Below are 19,678 nucleotides of genomic sequence, written 5' to 3'. Positions count from 1 at the left end.
TTCCAAATATCAGATGAGTTTGTAAAAGCTTGATTACATCTTAATGAATTGTGAAAGATTTCCTTTAGCGCTCCTATCATCTCTTTACTGTGTAGCCTTTACAGCAGTAACATGCTGTTTCTCTATGTGTGTTCACTGGCTTGCTTGGAAGATTAGTAAATGATTTATTTAATATTAATTAGAACAATACAGGAGTTTCCAGACCTACTGTGTTTACAAATATTCTCATTGCAAATAATAAGCCTTGTGCAAATATAAATGGGGGTGGGTCACCCTTGAGTTTCAGCACCAGAACATTTTAATTTCCCTGGAGGTATTTCCTTTAAAACAAAGTACACACAAAGAACATCCCCTACTTCCTTCAGTGGGGGTGGGTGCTGAAGCTTCTCAGAATAGGACCTCACACACGATTACTTTTGAAGCCACCCTATGGCATAGACTCTTGCATATTAATAGTATAACACCATTTTTTTGGTTATACCATTCTTCCAGAGCTGGATTTTCTTGGAAATCAATGAAGCTTAAGTTTCAGAGCCCCTCATTTGCAGAGGCCCGTTTTAAGGCCCTAAAAGAGACTCTAGCAGTATCCTCCTGGTCTTATGGTTTGGTAAAATTTGCAACAGATATTTTAATTGCAATTGATTCTAGAGTACTCTTTTTGCTGAGTTTTCCTCCTTCACACTTCTCTTATATGGTAACATTGAAGCAGCTGTGGGCAAATTTTGGATCTGACTTAAAGGAGATGAGATGGGGATATATATAGATTTCATGTAGCTTTAATGGGATATATACATGGGGCTTGTAGTCATGTCTATGTATGGTTAAGTTATTGGTAGGTGTCCTAGTAGAGAAAGGACATCCAGAAATACTCCTACTACCTACTGTACTAGATCGCAGGGCCTGAAATCTTTATATAAATGTGTCTAGTACTCCCAGCATCTGAAGTATGTGGGTGGTAAAGGAGAAATAGAGTCAAAGCTAGTCTATGAAATGTTTCTTCACACACACACACACACACACATACAGAGGATGCCAAAACAATGTATACACATTAAAATGTGTATATATTGTTTTGGCATCCTCTGTATAGATACTATATGTATACACATTATATATATATATGTATATATATATATATACATATATATATATATATACACACACACACACACTATGTACATAGTGTATATATATATATTAACTATGCTACAGGAGTGTCTGAATTATATTTCAATTACCTCTTTAGAGAATATTAGAAAATTATTGTCACATAAGTGGTGATTAAAAACTGTAGCACAAAAATGTAGGAACAAAACATTTCTATCAGTTAATTAGTAAAAACCCTTATTTTTCTAAATTTTATGATGTTTGTTGTATTTGCCACCCAAATTTATAATTTGTTGTGATTTCTTATTTCATTCTAAATAAATAAATATTCACATTTTATCTAATTTAATATTTATAATTTTATATTCTTTTTCTTAAAAAAAGTTCCCTCCAAATTGAATAACCTTGAAACCTCTCAAAAGGATCTCCTGAAAGGATTTAAGGTATCTTCCCTGCACAGTAGTCATGGTGGTTTTATTTTTAACCCCTTTATTCTCAATAAATGAAAGAAAATCTATTATCAAAGAAAGAAGGAAGAAATGAAGGAAAGAAGGGAAGAAAGAGGCCTTAATCTATGGGTGTCTTAGTATGGGAGAGTAAATCAGGCCCTGGAGTCAGACAGGCAAATCTGGAGCTAAAATCTTGCTGCCATCATTTATGAGCTATATACCAAGGCGTCTCGGACTTTAAACCTCAGTTCTCTCATCCATAAAATGTGGATAAGACCATCAATTTTGTAAGATTATTATGAAGATTAAATGACAACATATTTAAAGGACCTTGCCAAGTGCCTAGCACATATAAGGCATTTAATAAAAAATTAAAATACCTTCCCAGACAAGAAAAAGCTGAAGGGGTTCATCACCACAAAGCCAGTATTATAAGAAATATTAAAGGGACTTCTTGAAGGGGTTGGGGGGGGGAGGAGAGGGAAGAAAATAGAAAAAGATGAATAAGAAAACATCACAAAGAAAAAAATTCTCACTGACAAAGGCAAACATATAAAAGCAGTGGATCAACCAAAACTAAAACTAGTACAAAGATTAAAAGGCAAAAGTATAAGATCATGTGTAATTATAACAGTAAATTAAGGGAGGCACACAAACACACACACACACAAAAAGAAATAAAAAATAATGACAAAAGCATAAACATGGCGGAGGTAAGTAAAAACAGTAATGATTTTAGAATGTTTTTTAAATTAAGCAACCATCAGCTTAAAATAGACTGCTATAAACATAGCTTGGTATATAATTACACTAATAAGCTACAAGAGATATACAAGAAATAAAGACAAATGAATTCAAACACAATTTTACAGAAAGTCATCAATGTATAAGAGAGCAAGAGAATGAGAACAGAACAGAGAATTACAAAAGCAATCAGAAAACAATAAAATGTCAATAAGTACATACCTATCAATAAAAACTTTAACTGTAAATGAATTAAATGCCCTAGTCAAAAGACAAATGAATAAAGAATTGGTACATACATATAATGGAATATGACTCTGGCATAAAAAGAATGAGATCTTACCATTCATGACAACATGGATGGACATAGAGGGTATTATGCTAAGTGACATAAGTCATCAGAGAAAGACAAATACCATATGATTTCACTTTTGTGTAGAATCTAAAAAACAAAATAAACAAACTAAACAAACAAACTCATAGATACACAGAACACACTGATAGTTGCAAGGTGGGAGTGGGTTTTGGGGGTAAAAAAGGTGAAGGGATTAAGAAGTACAAATTGCCAGTTACAAAATAGTTACAAGATGTAAAGTACACCAAAGGGAGTATAGTCAATAATACTGTTATATAATAACTATGTATAGTGCCAGGTTGGTGCAAGAATTATTGAGGGATCATTTCATAAGATATATAAATATCTAATTGCTATGCTGTGCACCTGAAGCTAATATATTAAATGTCAACTGTAACTGAAAATTTCTTATTCTCAAATGCATAATCCAAATTTAATTCTTGAAATAGCCTTACTAATATGCTGCCTTTAGGATAAGCAGGAAAGAAAGAATTCCAGCATTTTCTCTGCTCTCTTCACAGCAAATTATGAGCAGTGCAACATATGTGGAAAGTTCATTTCTTTTTCTGTTAAGGCATGGAATTATCTGCACCAGGTGAGGAAATATGTCATCTTCCATTCTGAACAGCAGTGAGCAAATAAAATGTTGCAGACAAACTGTCTAAGAAGTGGAATCGGATAGCAAATTTAGAAACCTGCATAAAAAGCTACACTGTAATTCACCAAAAAAAAAAAGGAGGGGGGGTTTACATTTAAGTTAATGTGCTTATTTCAAAGACAAAGCTTTTGGTGTTCATCCATTTACTGACTTGTGTTTCAAAGGCATCTGAGTACAGTCCATTAGGAAAGTTTAGACGCAGATAACAGGATTAGAAATAGCTCAAAATCAACTCAGGGTTCAGATGTCTTGCAGGCATGTCTAACACTTCACAGCTGCGATAATATGGAGAAAAAGACTGGAACACCTTCAGAAGGAACCATAATAAGCAGCAAATTGGCAGCACTCAATGCAGGAAAAAAGAGTTGAAGGCAAAAGAAGGTTGATATAAAAAAAAGGGGGGGCATTTAAAATGCCTCAAAATAACCTGAAATTTCTGTGTCCCTGTTTATCAGTTACTGCATAAGTATACTTAGTAGTTTATCCTTATGGGTACAAGTAGTTCAGTGGAAAATCAGGCTCAGAAAAGCTAGCTACTGGTACATAAGCTTTTCACCTGAGATGTTTTCTGGATATAGTTTTATTTCCTTTCCTTGATGGAAATGCTACCTGAATCTCCAAAGACATTTGAATCTATCTTCTTTGGCCTTAGATTCCAGAGCAACACACTCAGATGGTGGAGTATTTACCATTAACCAAATAAAATAAATGAATTCTAACGGATACACCTGTGCCCTCTCTTTGTTCCTAAGGTATCTGACTTGCCCATCTTTGTATTGCCCACTGCACTAGAATCTTGGCATTGGAAGGAGCCTGATAATTCATTCAATCTTCTCTTTCTTGACAGAAATTACTACAGCATCCACCGAGGAGGGGTCACATAACCTTGACCCTCTGCAAAAGGTGGCCCATTCCTTTACCTTTCATTTTTAGAAAACCCATCCTTATATTTGTATCGCAACCTCTCCCTGCAATTCTGCCCATTAGTTATAGTTATTTCCTCTGGAACCTCCCAAATACATCTCCACGTTTCTTCTACAAATTAGCCCTGTGGGTCCTATGAAACACAAACACATATACAGAAAGAGTCACATCTTACGTCTCTTCCTCACTGAACCTAATATCCAGGATTCTTTCAAGCACTGCCATCTCAGGATAGCATTCATTAGCCCCTGCTTCCCCCCCCACACACACACACCCTTCTACTTTTCCCTGTCTCCATTCTCCATGCCAATTTCTGGCCAAGGCCTTTGTTCCAATTGTCCCCTCACTCTCCTCCTTTAGTTAATATCTACTCTTCCTTCAGAACCTAATTCAATATTAAGCCCCTTAGACTAGCAGCCTTTTTTGACTTTCCCACCTTCGTTCTCTCTCTCATTATGTACAATACTTTGAAGGCACCTGGTGACTCTCCTTTGCTGTACCTATCCAGATAGCAATTTTGCATTTATTTGTGGGGTTATTTAATTCCCAGTATGTCCTGCTTGACTAGCAAAGTGGCAGATAGAAGTGTTGGAAGGAAGGCCACTGAATCTATACAAGTTTGTGGAATTGGTCCTTGGAGGGTGGAATAGGGAGAAGAGTACCCTCCCCGCCCCCTGCACCCCCAGCCCCAAGAGCCAATTCCACAGCTTTTTTTTTTTTAGAGACTTTATAATATGGGTAATTTTGATATACTCTCAAGATCTAACCAACTCACTTAGTTTAAGGAACTAAGAACTCTTAACATTTCTTAAACCAAGCTGGAGTGAAATTTCTATCATTTCATCTAGAGAGGAAAGCCTGTATCAGCAACCCCAAACCCTTATGTAATGTTTCAAATCTCAACATATATTTTGTGGGGGATGCAGGGGAAGTCCTTAATTTTTCCATTTTTACTCAGAGAAGGTAATGAGAGCCAAAATGAAAAACTAAGCTTCTAAGGTTCAAACAAAATTCAACGGTTTATTTAAGAACCCAACTTTGAAGTCAGCATTAATTAAGAAACAAAGCAAGAAATAAAAATCCAGTGATCCTGTTGGAACTGTTAGGTCGTTGGGAAAGTCATGACACATTTTTGCATTGAAAAACAGAAAAATACATCATGACTTTCCCGACGACCCAATAGAAAGCTTTTCTTAAGTCATTGAAGGGAAACTTTAGAACAGCCTCGAACCGAACTTTAATTCTAATCCTTAATTAAAATATAGCTACTGTACATGCTCCCTGGTCCCCAAAGACTACTCTCCTCATGTAAGCAGATTAACCAGAGCAGGTTTTGAGCCAGTTATACCCGCTATGACTGCAGTGTGTGGTTTTTGCCTCATATTATAAACACTTGAATGCGGCTCTTTCTGCTCATTGAGACTATAAGCATCACAGAGAGACTACAGTCTACCTAACTCATTTTTACATCCTTATTAACTATAAAAATACTCCACATACATTATGTGGGGGGAAAATATGCTTATTCATCAAAATAATTAAGGAATTCCACAAAACAAGGTGACAGGTGACAGAGCCTCTTTTCTGCATTCAGTCCTGTTCAGGTCAACATTTCTGTCCATATTTATACAGACATCAATAGTAACATGGTTGCATAATCAGATAACAAACATATAGAAAGATAGCAAAGAAAACAGTGTGGATTAATTTTGTTGGAAGATAGTATACCAGTTCAAGGGTCTAATTCCAAATATATATATATATGGCTATTGTACATGCACCCTGGCACCAAAGACTACTCTCTTCATTTTAAGCAGATTCACTGTTAAATAGGCAAGACATGTCAGGTCAGCTGGTAATTCTTGTTCAGAAACAAGTCTTTCTATTCAAGAGAGCAAGGCACCATTGGCACAGGTCATCCCACATTCTTGTCTATTAAATTAGCCATCCTGTATTTTTTGGGCCCTCATCCGTGGGAGACATGAAAGAAGAGATTAAAGCTGATGAGGCTACTGCAGGGCGGTATAAGTTGAGGGACAGGAGTTCCAAATAGCAGGTTCTTCTCTGCTTCAGTCTTTCATCAATGCGGCTTATGTATTATTGACAAGTTGACCTTCAGGCATCACCTAACGTATCCTGTAGATCAGCCTGTAGAGTCCTCTTCTCCTTGCTAGGTAGTCATATTGCCCTTTTCTACCCCTGTTAAGACTCACAATACACATTTAAAAGAGCACTGAACTGGGAGTCCAGCAGGCCACATTCTAAGCCCAGCACTGACACAAATCAGTTGTGAAACCTTGGGCAAATCCCTCACCACCCCTTGAAACTAGTTCCACATCCATGAAATAAATTACTCCACAGTTTCCTTTAGATCTCACCAGTTTCCCGCTGAGCTGTCAACAGGTAGCAGGATGGCTCAGCTTAAAAAAAAAAAAAAAGTGTAGATCTCACCAGTTTCTGCTTACTACAGATGATAACTCTATTTTTACCATCTCTTGTTCTCACCTGCATAACAGCATCTCAGCCCCTGAACTCTCCAACCTCCACATTCACTCATTTAGTTATGTAAATTTATCACCTGCTTTGTGCCTTATTTATGTTTGGCACTGGGGCTATAACAGAAAATGAAAACAATCACGTTCCCTGTGGTAGGATGAAATAAGATTTTCATTTAAAGAAGAAAATGCTGACTGTTATGAAGAACTTGGATTGCAGTGTAACAAGAGTGAATGTGGGAATACAAATTTGAATGATAGTGCAATGGTCCAAGCAAAAAAGGTTGGTGAATCAGGATTGGTAAGTAAAGATGGAGAATTCAATAACTAGTTTAGAAGTAGTACTGACTAGGCTTGTTAAGAATTTGCAAAAGGGAAGCGAGGGAGAGGAAAAGAGATACCAAAGTGACTCCCAAGTTTCTAACCTGAGCTTTTGTGCTGATAGATGGACCTGTGGAGGAGCAGGTTTGGAGATACAGCTTGTGAGTTCTCTTTGGACACATTCAGTCTGCAACATCCACGAGACACTCAGATGGAGTTGTCAAACAGGCAGCTGGATGTCCAAGGCTAGCATGAACTGAGGATAAATATTTGGGAGTTGTCAGCAAATGAGTGGTGATTGACCAAGGGAGCGAGAGTAGACTGTCCCATATGAGCTCACAGTCTTCTCTTACCATATGGCACTGGTACCCATGAATAATGTCTGCATCAATGGGGCTGACCCCTAAGAACAGCATTCTCTAGGGGTTCATAGAGCATTCAGTTCTCCGTAGACCTCATTGGCTGAAGCCAGGCTACAGCCTACTCAGAAGTGGAAAATTTTTCCTTCCCCATTCAGCATCCTACTCGGTTATCCAAGCCACAGAGCAGCCTTTTGGCTGTTTCCAGTTCTCCAGTTTATGTTCTCCAGTACATAAGAGAATATTGCTGACAAGTCTCGTTTGTTACCCACAAGCTCAGACATCAACATCTGAGCCAGAGACTGGCTAATCTCATCAGACCAAAAGAAAATAACTGCAATCATATGCCCTTATACATGTGTTCAGTACACCTGCCCAAACTCATCTGAGAACCCATTTAGGCTGGGTGGGTCCCTCCAGCCCCCTCTGCCACCACCACCACCACCACCACCACAACCACCAATACACCACTTGAATAATAATGTTCAAAATGTTCATCATTCAATTTTTCCAACCTTCAGCACCTTCATCTACTTAATGACCCTCACCTTCTACTTAGTAAGGAACTTGGCTTTGTGAAAGGTCTGCTATAATAGAGTGTAGGAAAGCAAAGCGTGAGATATTTGTTCTCAATTTGATAAATAGCCTGTTCACCCGTTGATTGGCACATTACAATAGGAATAACAACAAAAACCACCAAACCAAGCAACCCTCACTTCAAACATGCATGTCTATATGACACCAAGTACAAGGGGGAAGAGCACTGAGGAAAAGCTGTAAACAAAAAAGCCTCTGTGGACAAGGTGAGTATAACAAGGACCGTAGCTAGAACATGTGGAAACGCTTCAGGCCCAGTCAAGAGACAGGTAGTGGCAAGAAAGGAGGCGTGCCCCGCCGGCAATCTGCCTGTGCTGCAGGTCTCTCCTATACCAGCCCATGCCAGGCTCTAAGGTGGACAAAGAACAAGATGCCACCTAGTGTCGTGGGTATGTGGGTGCACATATGTAGATAGGTAAGCAAATAGCTTGCTGCATACCATATAGCACAGGGCTCTATTAGACGCAGACAGAGTATCTAGAAAGGAGGACCTATGCTTCACTCTTCCCAGCAGAACTGGAGAAAGCTTTTTCGTGAGCCCATTGAACCTGAGTCTTGAATAATGTGTAGGCTATCTCCAGGTGGGCAACGTATAAGTAAAGGAGAAATTCTAGGCTAGCGGGAGGAGCGTATTTGAATGCAGAGGTGGAGGAGCAGATGGTGTACCCGGGGTAATATTCTCCAGGTGTGTGGAACATAGCATTAGTGGTACCTGATGGGTTTAGGTGGCATGCAGACACTACATTAAATAACAATGAATTACCTGAAATTGAGAGAGTTGTCTATCTTTTTATTCTCTTTTATCCTTGCCCAGGAGAATTTCTCAGTTGGCGACAAGCATGCTAATCTCTTAAAAACTAATCTTCCTACTTAACGAAATAGAACAGGTTTCAGGCTTAGAGGTTTCACAGCTAACAATATCTAGCTAGAATTTAACATTATTTTGCTTTTATTGTATTTATACTTCTATTCATGGAAAATGACAGTGGCTTTCCATTGACAGCAGTGATATGAAATTTGCTTTCTACACAAATTGAAGTTTTCAAAGTGAGTGACTAAATAAATGCAAATGCAGAAAAATATTAAGGAATACATAAATACACACTGGTGGTAAACTCTTATGGTATGAATTGTGAAAGTGGTATGTGAATATCTGAAGTGTTAGAAATACTCTCTAGGAAAAGATGTTAGCCATTTGCTGTGTAGCTGTCACTAGATTATTCAGAGATAAAGCGTGGTAAAATGGATTAAGTTTAAAGCCAGGAGTTCAAGTCTTTCTTCAGTACTTTCTAGCTGGGTGGCCTTGGGCAAGACCTCTCATGGTCTCTAAGTCTCACCTCCCTCACCTTTATAATGAGTATCGATCTTACAGGAATATAAGGATTAGAGACAACCAATATACAGGTCCTAAAATTATAGACATTATTAACCTCCTTTATTTATAGCTTTCTAACAAGCTTTCCAAGGTTAGCCATGATTGACTTTGACCTAATTTCTCCAATTCTGTGAAACATTATGTATGCAGAGCTGTAATTAGTTCCAGAAAAAAAACTGAATATGCCATTTTTCTTTATTTCTCCATTAACTTTGATAGGAAGTTAAGAAGTCTGCACAACACTCATAGCTGTTTCCAGGTCATTTAGAATGGTTATAAAATTGGGAGGGGGCCGCCCACCCAGTCCAAGGCAGAGAGGATCCATGTTACATTCTAATGTTCTTCTGAAGGCATTTTGCAACATTTAAAAAATAAACTTAAGAAGCTGCAAAACTGTTCTTCTGCGGAGCATTTGAGATCTTGCCCCCAAGCATATGTCATCAGTTTGGCTCAAATAAACTCTTTTAAAAATTTAAACAAACAAACAAACAAAAACTTTAAAACAAACTGTAAAAGCAAGATAGCCAGATCTCCAAAACTTATAATACTGAGAAAAGAAAAAAGAAAATCACTTAATCCACAGTCCACGGTTCCAGCCCCATCCTTTCAGCCACCTCCCCCTCCCCATTACTCAAACCCTCTCTTTTCCCCCCATAATGAGACCTTGAAGAAGCCTGTGGACATGGACTCAGCCAGTGTGGCAGACAACTCAAGAGTACCACTACCTGGGTCTCTGTCTTTCCACTTCAAAAGCAAGCACATGGGAAACAAGAGATTTCCTTGTAATCACAACACTTTGCCTAAGTAAGAGATAAATTGGTTACTAAGTGTAGCCCGCTTCGTGAGCATGGTCTGAATTTCCAGCTCATGTAACATTAGCAAAGCACAGCATAAAAGCAGTTTCCTCTCACACGGGAGTAGTGGTTTTCATTTTCCCAATTATGAATCTCCCAAATTATGCATCGCCTTTTTGGGAAACCGGTCATTAGAGGATTTTCTGTCTGCTGACCTGTGCTTTCACTTCCTCGAAGTGTTTTAATAAGTAGGTCACCTCATTCAAATACAGGACACTGCTAATCTCTCCCATGCAGTTTTGCAGTCCTAGTGACAAGCATGATGCCCAAGCAATTTATGACTCTGGCCTTCGATGTGACCATACATTTATCGTTTACCACTGCCGTACTTCTTTCTAAATTAACCACCAGATTTCACGGATCAGACACAGCGATTCCTTCTAACAATTTAGTACGGTTCAAAAAAGCAGTTTTGAGAAACGCCTTTTTCATAATTGTAAGGGATAGAATGAATGCATGATTTTAAACAAGAAGTAATCAGACATTTTAACAGTATTAATATATATATTTTATATATATATATACATTCCCACATGCTGAGCATATGCTGAGACTTGGAAAACAAGAGATTTCCTTGTCATCATGACAACTTGCTCAAGTAAGAATTAAAGTGGCTGCTAAGCGTAACCTCCTTCGTGAGCATAGTCTGAATTCCCAGCTCATGTAAAATTAGTAAAGCACAGCATAAAAGCAGTTTCCTCTCAAACAGTAGTCAAACGCTAGAGTCTACTACTAGAAATCCTAACTTTGGATTGGCTAGGAAGACAGAAACCTTCAGTGCTCTATCTCCTATTCGCCCCCGCCCCCCCCCTCCAAAAAAAATGACTGGTTACAACTGAATGATCTCAACTCTTTAGTGATCTGCTTAGGGCTATCATAGTTAGTCTACAAAATGTTCTTTTGTTTTGCAAATCTTGGTGATATTAAAAATACATAAGAGAAGGCAGTGTATTTCTAGGGCTTGAAACTTTTCTTTGTCGAGATAATAATAATAGTTTTAAAATCTGTACTTGAGGGTCTAGAAAAATATCAAGGAATCCTCCACAATTTAACTCTGATAAAGTAGCGTAGTCTAGTTAGTCAGAAGAAACAAAAGCACGTGGTTTTATTACAGAAGTTGAACTTAATCAAATGATCCAAATGTTCCAAGTTCAAATAAATCCTCCCGAGCCTGCTTGTTCTTCCGATTGCCAAGTTTGAACAGTCCTAAACAGGGGTGGACCTGTGCCTATAACACACGTAAACTAGCAGAAACTAAATTGCCAAGTGCCCTAAAAGCCACAGCCAAAAGCAAACACCGTTTAACCTTTCAGAAAATATAAACAAAAGAATACCTGTTCTTCCTCTCTTTGGTTTCTCAGCATCGATACATATTTTCTAATTGCATGAAGAGGATATTTTTTGAAATAAGAGAATCTAGACTGAGGCAACAGATTATCCATGGCGAGGAAAGCAAGCAGGGTCTTGTCTGCTCCTCCCTGTCAGCAACCATATGAAATCTAGAAGCTTCCCAATTCCTCAGATGCCTGAAGATTTGCTTGTAGCTCTACCACTTTCTTGCAAACAAAGCAGATGTTCTTCTTGCCGGTTCCTCTTTTGGGTAGAGTTCCTGGTGAAACCAGACAGCCAAGTGTGAACTCTATCTAAAAGCCTCCAGAAATGCAATGCCCAAAGGGCCGTAGGAGCCCGAAGGAATTTAGGGGCTGGTCCACAGAATGCAAATTACTTAGTGGTAGTGATGCCACTGTCCTATTTCTAGCAACAGTGTTCTGTTGCAAGCTATGTTAATATTAGCTAGCTGGTGACTTTCCACACCCACGGACTCACATGAGGTTTAATCTTAATCTTCTGACAGCTTTCCCAGCTCTTAAAGAGAACGTGACATGTGGTTTTCTCTGTTTCCGTGTAGATTTAATATCATTGTGAGCACACACGGACAACCCTCAGCTGCGCCTCCTCTCTGAAGTGTTGATTCATTCAGTCTTGAGAAGCATTTTTTTTTTTAGCGGACTTCTAAAAAAATTAACAAATTACCTCACCTTTAATTGTGATCAAGGAGTTCAGTGTCAGCACTTAAAACGCTTGGTTTACACTGTCCTGCATTATGCAACATACCCAGTAACCAGATATTTTATGTTAATTGAACAATAGCTGCAAACAGATTCTGTTCTGAATGGAAAGGCTTCTCTCCTTGAATCCTTATCTCAAATCCACAGGCTGAATCCAGGAACATTAAATTCCCCCAGGCTTTATTCTGAATGTAAGGGAGAAAAAACATTATACCTTTGCTTTCTAACTATTTTTTAAAAGGATTCATGCTTAAAAGGGGGAACGTGATAAGAGGTCTATGGTCTTAGAGAACATGAAATCATAAAATTTGAAAGTTCAATATTTTCTTTATACTCTATAGACGTCACAGGGTTTCTGAACAAAGTCCCCACGCAGGATTTACTATTATATCATCCTTTTTAACTTTGCAGTAGCTGGCTCATTTCACGGAAACTTTTGGCCACTTTCGTGAGGGACTAAGCTGGACAGCAACCAAAAACCTTGAGATGCAGAGATTTCCTTTTGAGTAGAAAGAAGGGGTCTTTCCCCCTTCAGAGAGAGGACTGCAGGTTGGGGTGAAAGGGGTGGACAGACTTGGGGGGAACCCATGTTGCAGCCCGAGCCATCCCCCAGCAGCCTCCCTGACACTTCTGGCTGGGCCAGCTGCCTTCAGGGAACACACTTGATGGGGCTAATGTGAGCTGTGCTGCCAGCATCCCAGGCCATCTGTCATGCTGGCATCAGGCCCATTTGCAAGGTGATCTTCCAGTTCCACCAGGGCCAGGCTGGCAATTCCAAGAAGTCATTTGCATACTGCCGCTGGGGCAGGCTCCTCGGAGGAGGCCATGCCCTCCAGTCCCCTTTGCAGGTGCACCGCTACTTGCTTACGGAGACTCTTTCAGTCCTCTTCAGTATGCCAAAGACAGCAGACTCTGACAAGAGCCAGAAAGAAGCACTGGCTTGCCACCAGCATGCTAAGGGCACAGTGTTATGTGCTCCCAGCCAGCTCACAGTCCAAAAAAATAAGGAGCGTGGAAATCTGGACACTCTGCCACCTAGAGGCCCTGGAAAGAGGGGTGGCCCTCAAGGCATTGGGAGTAGGCAAAGATGCCATTTAGACATACCCTTGAGAAATCCACCAGCTGCCCTTTTGCTTCTCTCTTTTGAAATATCTAAACCTTCAGAGATGCCTCTTATTGTAGGCAGGAGATGGCAGCCTGCCAAACACCCACAGCACGGCTAGTGATCAAAGCCTTTTCCAGAAGGACGGACACAAAGCAGACTTCATTTCAAATGGTTGTCTCATGATCACCCTTTCCTGGGTTGAGGTGTGATGAAAAGACATGGAGAAGAAGAGAAAACAAAAACATCTCCATCCTGACTAGATTGAGCATGAAAAGTAAAATGGGTGAAACTAATGCAACCAAAATTCCCTTACGTGTTTAATTGATAAATATAATCATAGCTAATATTTATTGGGCCTTTGGGCCAGGTACTGTGCTAAATTCTTTACAGGCATTACCTCATATAATCCTACGGCACCCTCTGAGGAAACTGAGGCTCAGAGAAGGTAAGCCACCTGCCACCATCACACAGCTACAAAGCAGGGGACAAGGGATTTCAACTAGACATGCTGACCTCACAGTCTTGGTTCCCAATCAGTCCACTGCACAGCCTCTTAGCCCACAACTGGAAATGGATTTCTGAGCCACTATCTATAGATTCACCTGAAGAAGGGAAGGCATTGTTAAAGAGAAATGCAAATATAGGTTGCTAGGAATTTACAGACTGAGATTCTTGAATAGAGACCAGGTACATCTTCATGAAAAATCATACATCTTCCTAACCCGGATTCGCTATGAGTATTCGTAAGGCTAACACTCATTACTTACCTCCTGAAGGTTCCTTTATGAAATGACTCCAGTGATCTTGAAAAGAGGTTGTATTTGTAGACAGGTTTTCAGTTTCTCAAACTTTGAAAACTGCTGTCCTCTCAGTTTCTATTTGACATAGGTTATAGTGGTTCATTTCTCTCAATATTTAATACAAATACCATGTGGACTTTTATATACCCTGTTTCTCAGGTGAGGGCATAGACCCTTTGTGTTCACAGCATGGGCATCTCTGCCATCTCAGCTGGAGGGGTGCAGTTCTCATTGCCACTGTGACTCAGTTGCCTTGGCGAAAGGCAGTTGACCAGACTCTTGGTGGCTACAATGTCCGTCTGCAAGCACCAAAAGGTCCTAAAGCATCTGCCTCAAGTGATATGATACAAGGTCTAGTCTGTCCCCTGCAAAGTAGCACAATAAAGAGTAGAAGTGATTGTTTGTTATTTGTTCAATTCACTCCCACCCCCTGTCCTCTATTCGATAGAAAAATAACAAACAGAAACCACAAACCCCGCAAACTCACAGATCAAGGCTGCAGGATATTTGTGTGTTCTCTTTGATTTCTAAGAATTATCTCCTCTCTCATCAATAGCTTAAAATATGGGGAATCCCAATTTCTTCATTTGAAGAACAACATAAAGAGGTCAAACCAAAGCCAGGAAAAATAGTGACAAGGGGGTGAAGGGAGAGGTATGTTACAGTTTACCCCTTTTCAAATGTTGAACATGTAGGTTTCTGAAGCCATTGAGCACTGTGCACTGCACACAGGAGGCACTTCACTGATGCATACCAATACATACTTATTAAAGGGGAAAGGCAAAGAGAAAAGAATAGGACCCAGGTGTGTAAATCGGGATGAGAAACAGCAAATGTGTCTCCAGGATACCTTTGAGTTAACCGGGTTTCTGAATTGCATCAGAACAAAAACTAAAATGCCACTAATCCCCCGTTCTTTCTCCTTCCAATCAGAGCTGAGTGTTTCTATCAGGAAAATGACTCCATTCCCTGGGAATTAATCCAGCCCAGATATAAAGTGAAGGGCAGGCAGTTAGAATGATGGAGAAGCAGCTAGCCCAGAAAACAAAAACTATTTTTTATTATGAACTCCACTGAGAAATCACTCTCATCCCACTACGTCTGTGGATATTGGCCCAGTCTCTTGCTCCCCCAAGAACAGGTTTAAATGAAATCAGGAGAGAGGAAAGGGAAGCATTTACTATTGCACGTCAAGACAAGTTTAAGCAGCACCGACATTCCACGCCTTTGCGTGATTAAAGCACTTGTGCTACCTCATATAACATTTTCTTGGTGCCCCTACCACATAGGGAGTAATTATCTCACATCTGCATATGGTACGGTTTTCCTTTCCCAAAATCCATGTTCAAAATCCCCCTCCGCTCCCATTATAGCTGCAATTCAACAACTTTGATGTTTAAAATTGCTCTATGAGCTGTACAACTCTTATGCCTTCTGCTCTCTTGTTTCAAGTATTGATTTTTCAAATTTAACAATAATGCACCCATGGGACACTTGTCCCCCACTTAGGAAAAAAACATTTTTCTGTATAGTTTAGGCCAAACTTGAACATGCATCAGAATCACCTGGAGGGCTGCTTGAAGACCTCTGGCCCCACCCTCAGATCTTCTGATTCAGTAGGTCTGGATGAGGAGTGAGGTTTTTGCATTTGTAACAAGTTCCCTGGTGATACTGACAGTACTGGTCTGGGGTCCTCCCTCTGTGGACCACTCCTTTGGGCACTGTCAGGTAGGGATGGAACTGTAGAGGGATTTCTCAGGTGGCATTTGGGGGATAGATGCCCTGTTTGCTAGAGCACTTTGAGAGCGCCCATCAAATCCACATTTAAAGCACTTCTCCAGTAGTTCTGGTTCCCATCTCGCTCCCCACCCCCACCCCTCCACCCCATCCCCCGCCATTTGTTTTCTAGTAGCCACTCTTCCAAGAGAGGGCTCCTGCAGTTACCAAGCTTCCAATGGGCCTCCCACCGAGTTCTGTCTTCTCAGTGATGTCTGAACTGATATCAGATTGCTCTGAAACTCTCTCTCACTCAGTGCCTCTTATCAAGTTGCATGGGCACTATAGGTATTCTTTGCTCAGGGAGATCAACCCTTTCTTTAAGCCCAGGGCCAGAAACCAGAGCCAACTCTACCTAACATTCCCTCTCTCCCTCTTCTGCCACTAGCTCCTTGTTCCTTTCCTGATGGGGAAGGAGGAATCTCAAACCTGGAACAGAGAACGCAATCACACCAAGAATCTCCAAACTCACAGCCCTCCACAAACTTATCCCCAAGCATAACCTGCTTATCTCTGTCTTCAGTGCAACAGCGGTTTGGTTTGGAATAGATCCTCTACTAGCTCTGTCTCCTTCACCCAGTCTTGAGTTTCCACTCAGGATTTAACTGCAAAAGATTCCTTTAATAGAAATATAAATGCCCCAGCAGGCTTACTGTCTCTGATGGATTGGGGCCAGGCTTTGGGAGCTGTGTTGCCTTCTCCTCAACACTGAATTTCCTTCCACCTTCCCCTCAGCAGCCATGCCTCCCTCTTCTGAGAAGACTAACACCAACCCAGAAGACCAGTAAGAGGTATGTTCTCTTTAAGAGGGGACAGCAGGGGTCCAGACCTGAGGGAACTTTTAAATTGGTGGTCATACCTACAATTCTGAATGAAAACGTATAACATGGTTTTAGAAATAAGAAAAATACATTTTTTCCTTAAGTAAAATAGCTTTGCCTAACTAGGAGGATGGAGGGATGAGGTGGGTGGAGTAAGTTGATGTCTTCCCTTCTAATACCTGGTGGTTTGAAAATTAAGGATGTAACTGAAAGCAGATGTATGATTGGGCAAGGCCTATCTTGGCAGGTGATAGCCCTTGGGATAAAGAAGTGATTCAACCCCCTTTCCCTGACTCCACTGCCTGGGTGGAATTTAAGTGGCTAGAGGACATGGTACCTCAGGTGATCCCCAAATACTTGTCTTGGGTTCTGGTGAAAAGGCCCAGGTGTGAGGTATTTATTTGGGTAACTCACCCAATTCTCACTCCCATCTCTTGTGAAAACCACTGTTGGGGGTAAGGGTGAGGGGGTTTGATGGAAGTGGCAGCTGATGTTATCTAAAAGAAAGATACTGTGCATACAATTTTGGGTAGAGAAATTGCTTGTCACGATGAGACTTATAAAGTCATGTTCTTCCATACTATTATCCCCCAAGTTTTTAAATACAAAAGACAATTACCCGATACATGGAAATGATCTATGTCTCCCCTCAGTTGGATCACAGAAGAGCATTCATATTGGTGCAACCCAGACTACACATAGGTACAATAATCTGTGTAATCATCGCTGGAATGTAAATTTGTCTCTATTGCTAAAATCTTAGGTATCAAAGTCAGAGGTATGTGGGGTTGTTTATTTGTTTTTGCAAGATGGGTTAAGTGCTCTTTAGAGCCTTGCTAATCCTGTAATCCACAGACCAGCAGCATTAGCATCACCTCTTCTGGGAGGTTTGTTAGGAATGCAAAGTCTCAGGCCCCACCCTCGATCTCCTGAATCAGGACCTGTGTTTTGACAAGATCTCCAGGTGATTCATATGCATGTGGAAGTTTGAGACCCACGGCCTAGGAATGAGTGTAGGACTCCTACACTTTAATTGCACCCCTTGCATCCCTGAATCCTACCGCTTACCTCTACATGAGTGCCTGTGTCTTGTCTGTAACCCCCTGGCTGGGAACTTTGTCACCAGCGCTCTTTAAGGCAGTGACTGTGTCTTGTCCATTGTTACAGCAATGCCTCACAGGTGCTCTGTTGATTTTTAATGAAAGAATGACTGATTATATATGTAGTGTAGCATCTGGATTGAGCTACCTTGAGTTTTCCCAGGTCTGTTGGCCTCTGAGTCCAGACTGGTTATATTAACAGTAACAACCCAAATTTCACTGGTTCATGTCTTCACCTATCCATGAGAAAGGACCTCCTGCTGCCATGAACTGCCACCCAAGTATTTCTAAGAGCTTTTGGATATATCTCTCATATAGTTTCAAGCAAATCCTGGATAGCTGCCAGGTAGTATCCCCTGTTTCCTTCCCTGTACCTGTTTTAATTCTACAACCCTGTTTACCTGTCACTGCTGTTGTCACCTGGTATGTCACTATGTTCCCACAGTGAGGCCTGGAAGCTCTTCAGGTCCAAAGCATCTTCCAGGCTTGCTCCCCCTTGGACTCCCTGCTCTCTGTGCCTCCACATTGCAATCAGAGTCGTCCCCTCAGGTGCACTATTCACGCATCCTTGGGAGGTTCTTCAACTGCAATGCCCAGGACCCTCTTTCATTCCTTCCCTGCACTTCCATCTTCAGCACAAGCCGGAACCCTTACTGTGGATTCCTCGCTTTGCCAACTGCCCTTCTGGGCAGATCCCTTTTATAATGACTGCAGGAAAATATTCCTGCCTCAGGTTTCACACCTGGGTTCTGGAATTAAATACCTTTGATCTGCCACAAAAAAAGAAAACAGTTATTTACTAGACATAGTCCTTAACCTTGTTGCCACGGATTGCTTCTCCTTTTCTCAGGTGTAAATCATATCAACCTCTCCAAATGTTTCCATAAAGGTTTAAGGTGAGGGACATACCCTGCCCCTTTCTCCCATAGTGGGGTGAGGGGCCATTAGCACTATAAATGTATCTCCAAAGAAACATTTCTCATACAATCATGTCCCTATGTTTCTACTTGCTTGATTTTTTTCCCAGTTGGTGAAGGCACTCTCCTTGACCAAACTTCCGTCATCTCCTCTGAGTCGTCTCTTTGACTTGGCCCCAACCCTGCCTGCTTAGTCCAGTTTTAGCAAGAACCCTCCTGGGTCAGTTTAGCTTAAACCTCCCACCCTTGATATCTTTATTACCCTGTCCTGGCTTCAGCAACACTCCTGTTGAGTTGGTCTAGCAAGAATTCCCTAGCTTTGATGTTTCCTCCTAGTAATTTTCCATCCACTGACCCCAACCCTGTTCCTTAGCTATAAATCTCCACTTGTCCTGGGTGTATTTGGACTTGAGCCCAATCTCTGCCCCCTACTGCAAAACCTCCACTGCAGGAGTCCCTCTTGAATGAAGTCTCCTTCACAATGTCTTTAACAACTGTCATGAATAATTTTTTTCTTTAACACATGTGGTTAAGAGGTTCAAGAGAATTATAAATCATGTTTTGAGTTAAAGCCTTGGAAATCGTCTGTATGATTCTAGTACAGTGCTTCTCAGCCTTTCATGTGCATATAAATGATCTGAAAGGTGGGAGGTAGAGTGCAAGATTCTGCATTTCTGAGAATTCCCGGGTGTTGTTGATGTTCCAAGCACCCCACTTTGATTATCAAGAGCCCAGCACCCCTTGTATATATGCAAAAATCAATAATATCTCCATGCCCCATTTGCAACTTCAGTTTTTAATGTCCGGCTACATGAGTTTCCCCCATAACATTCATCCCAGTTTGCTATTTTT

At 40.7% G+C, this 19,678-nt stretch overlaps 1 protein-coding gene across 2 annotated transcripts in view; it reads right to left on the bottom strand.

Moving 5' to 3' along the window:
• Positions 1-11,979, bottom strand: part of ATP2C1 (ATPase secretory pathway Ca2+ transporting 1) — a 116,899-nt gene extending 104,920 nt beyond the window's left edge. The window contains exon 1 of one of the 2 annotated variants that reach the window (XM_019628916.1): positions 11,573-11,979. In XM_019628916.1, coding sequence (XP_019484461.1) covers positions 11,573-11,680 — 108 coding nt within the window. In that variant the 5' untranslated portion in view covers positions 11,681-11,979. The remainder of the gene's footprint in view (positions 1-11,572) is intronic. The other variant, XM_019628918.1, reaches the window with a different exon arrangement.
• Positions 11,980-19,678: the final 7,699 nt, after the last annotated feature.

Source organism: Hipposideros armiger, unplaced genomic scaffold (assembly GCF_001890085.2).
Source record: "Hipposideros armiger isolate ML-2016 unplaced genomic scaffold, ASM189008v1 scaffold_818, whole genome shotgun sequence".
Classification (NCBI taxonomy): Eukaryota; Metazoa; Chordata; class Mammalia; order Chiroptera; family Hipposideridae; genus Hipposideros; species Hipposideros armiger.
Note: the sequence above shows the minus strand (reverse complement) of the source record. Positions and strands in the feature narration are given on the sequence as shown.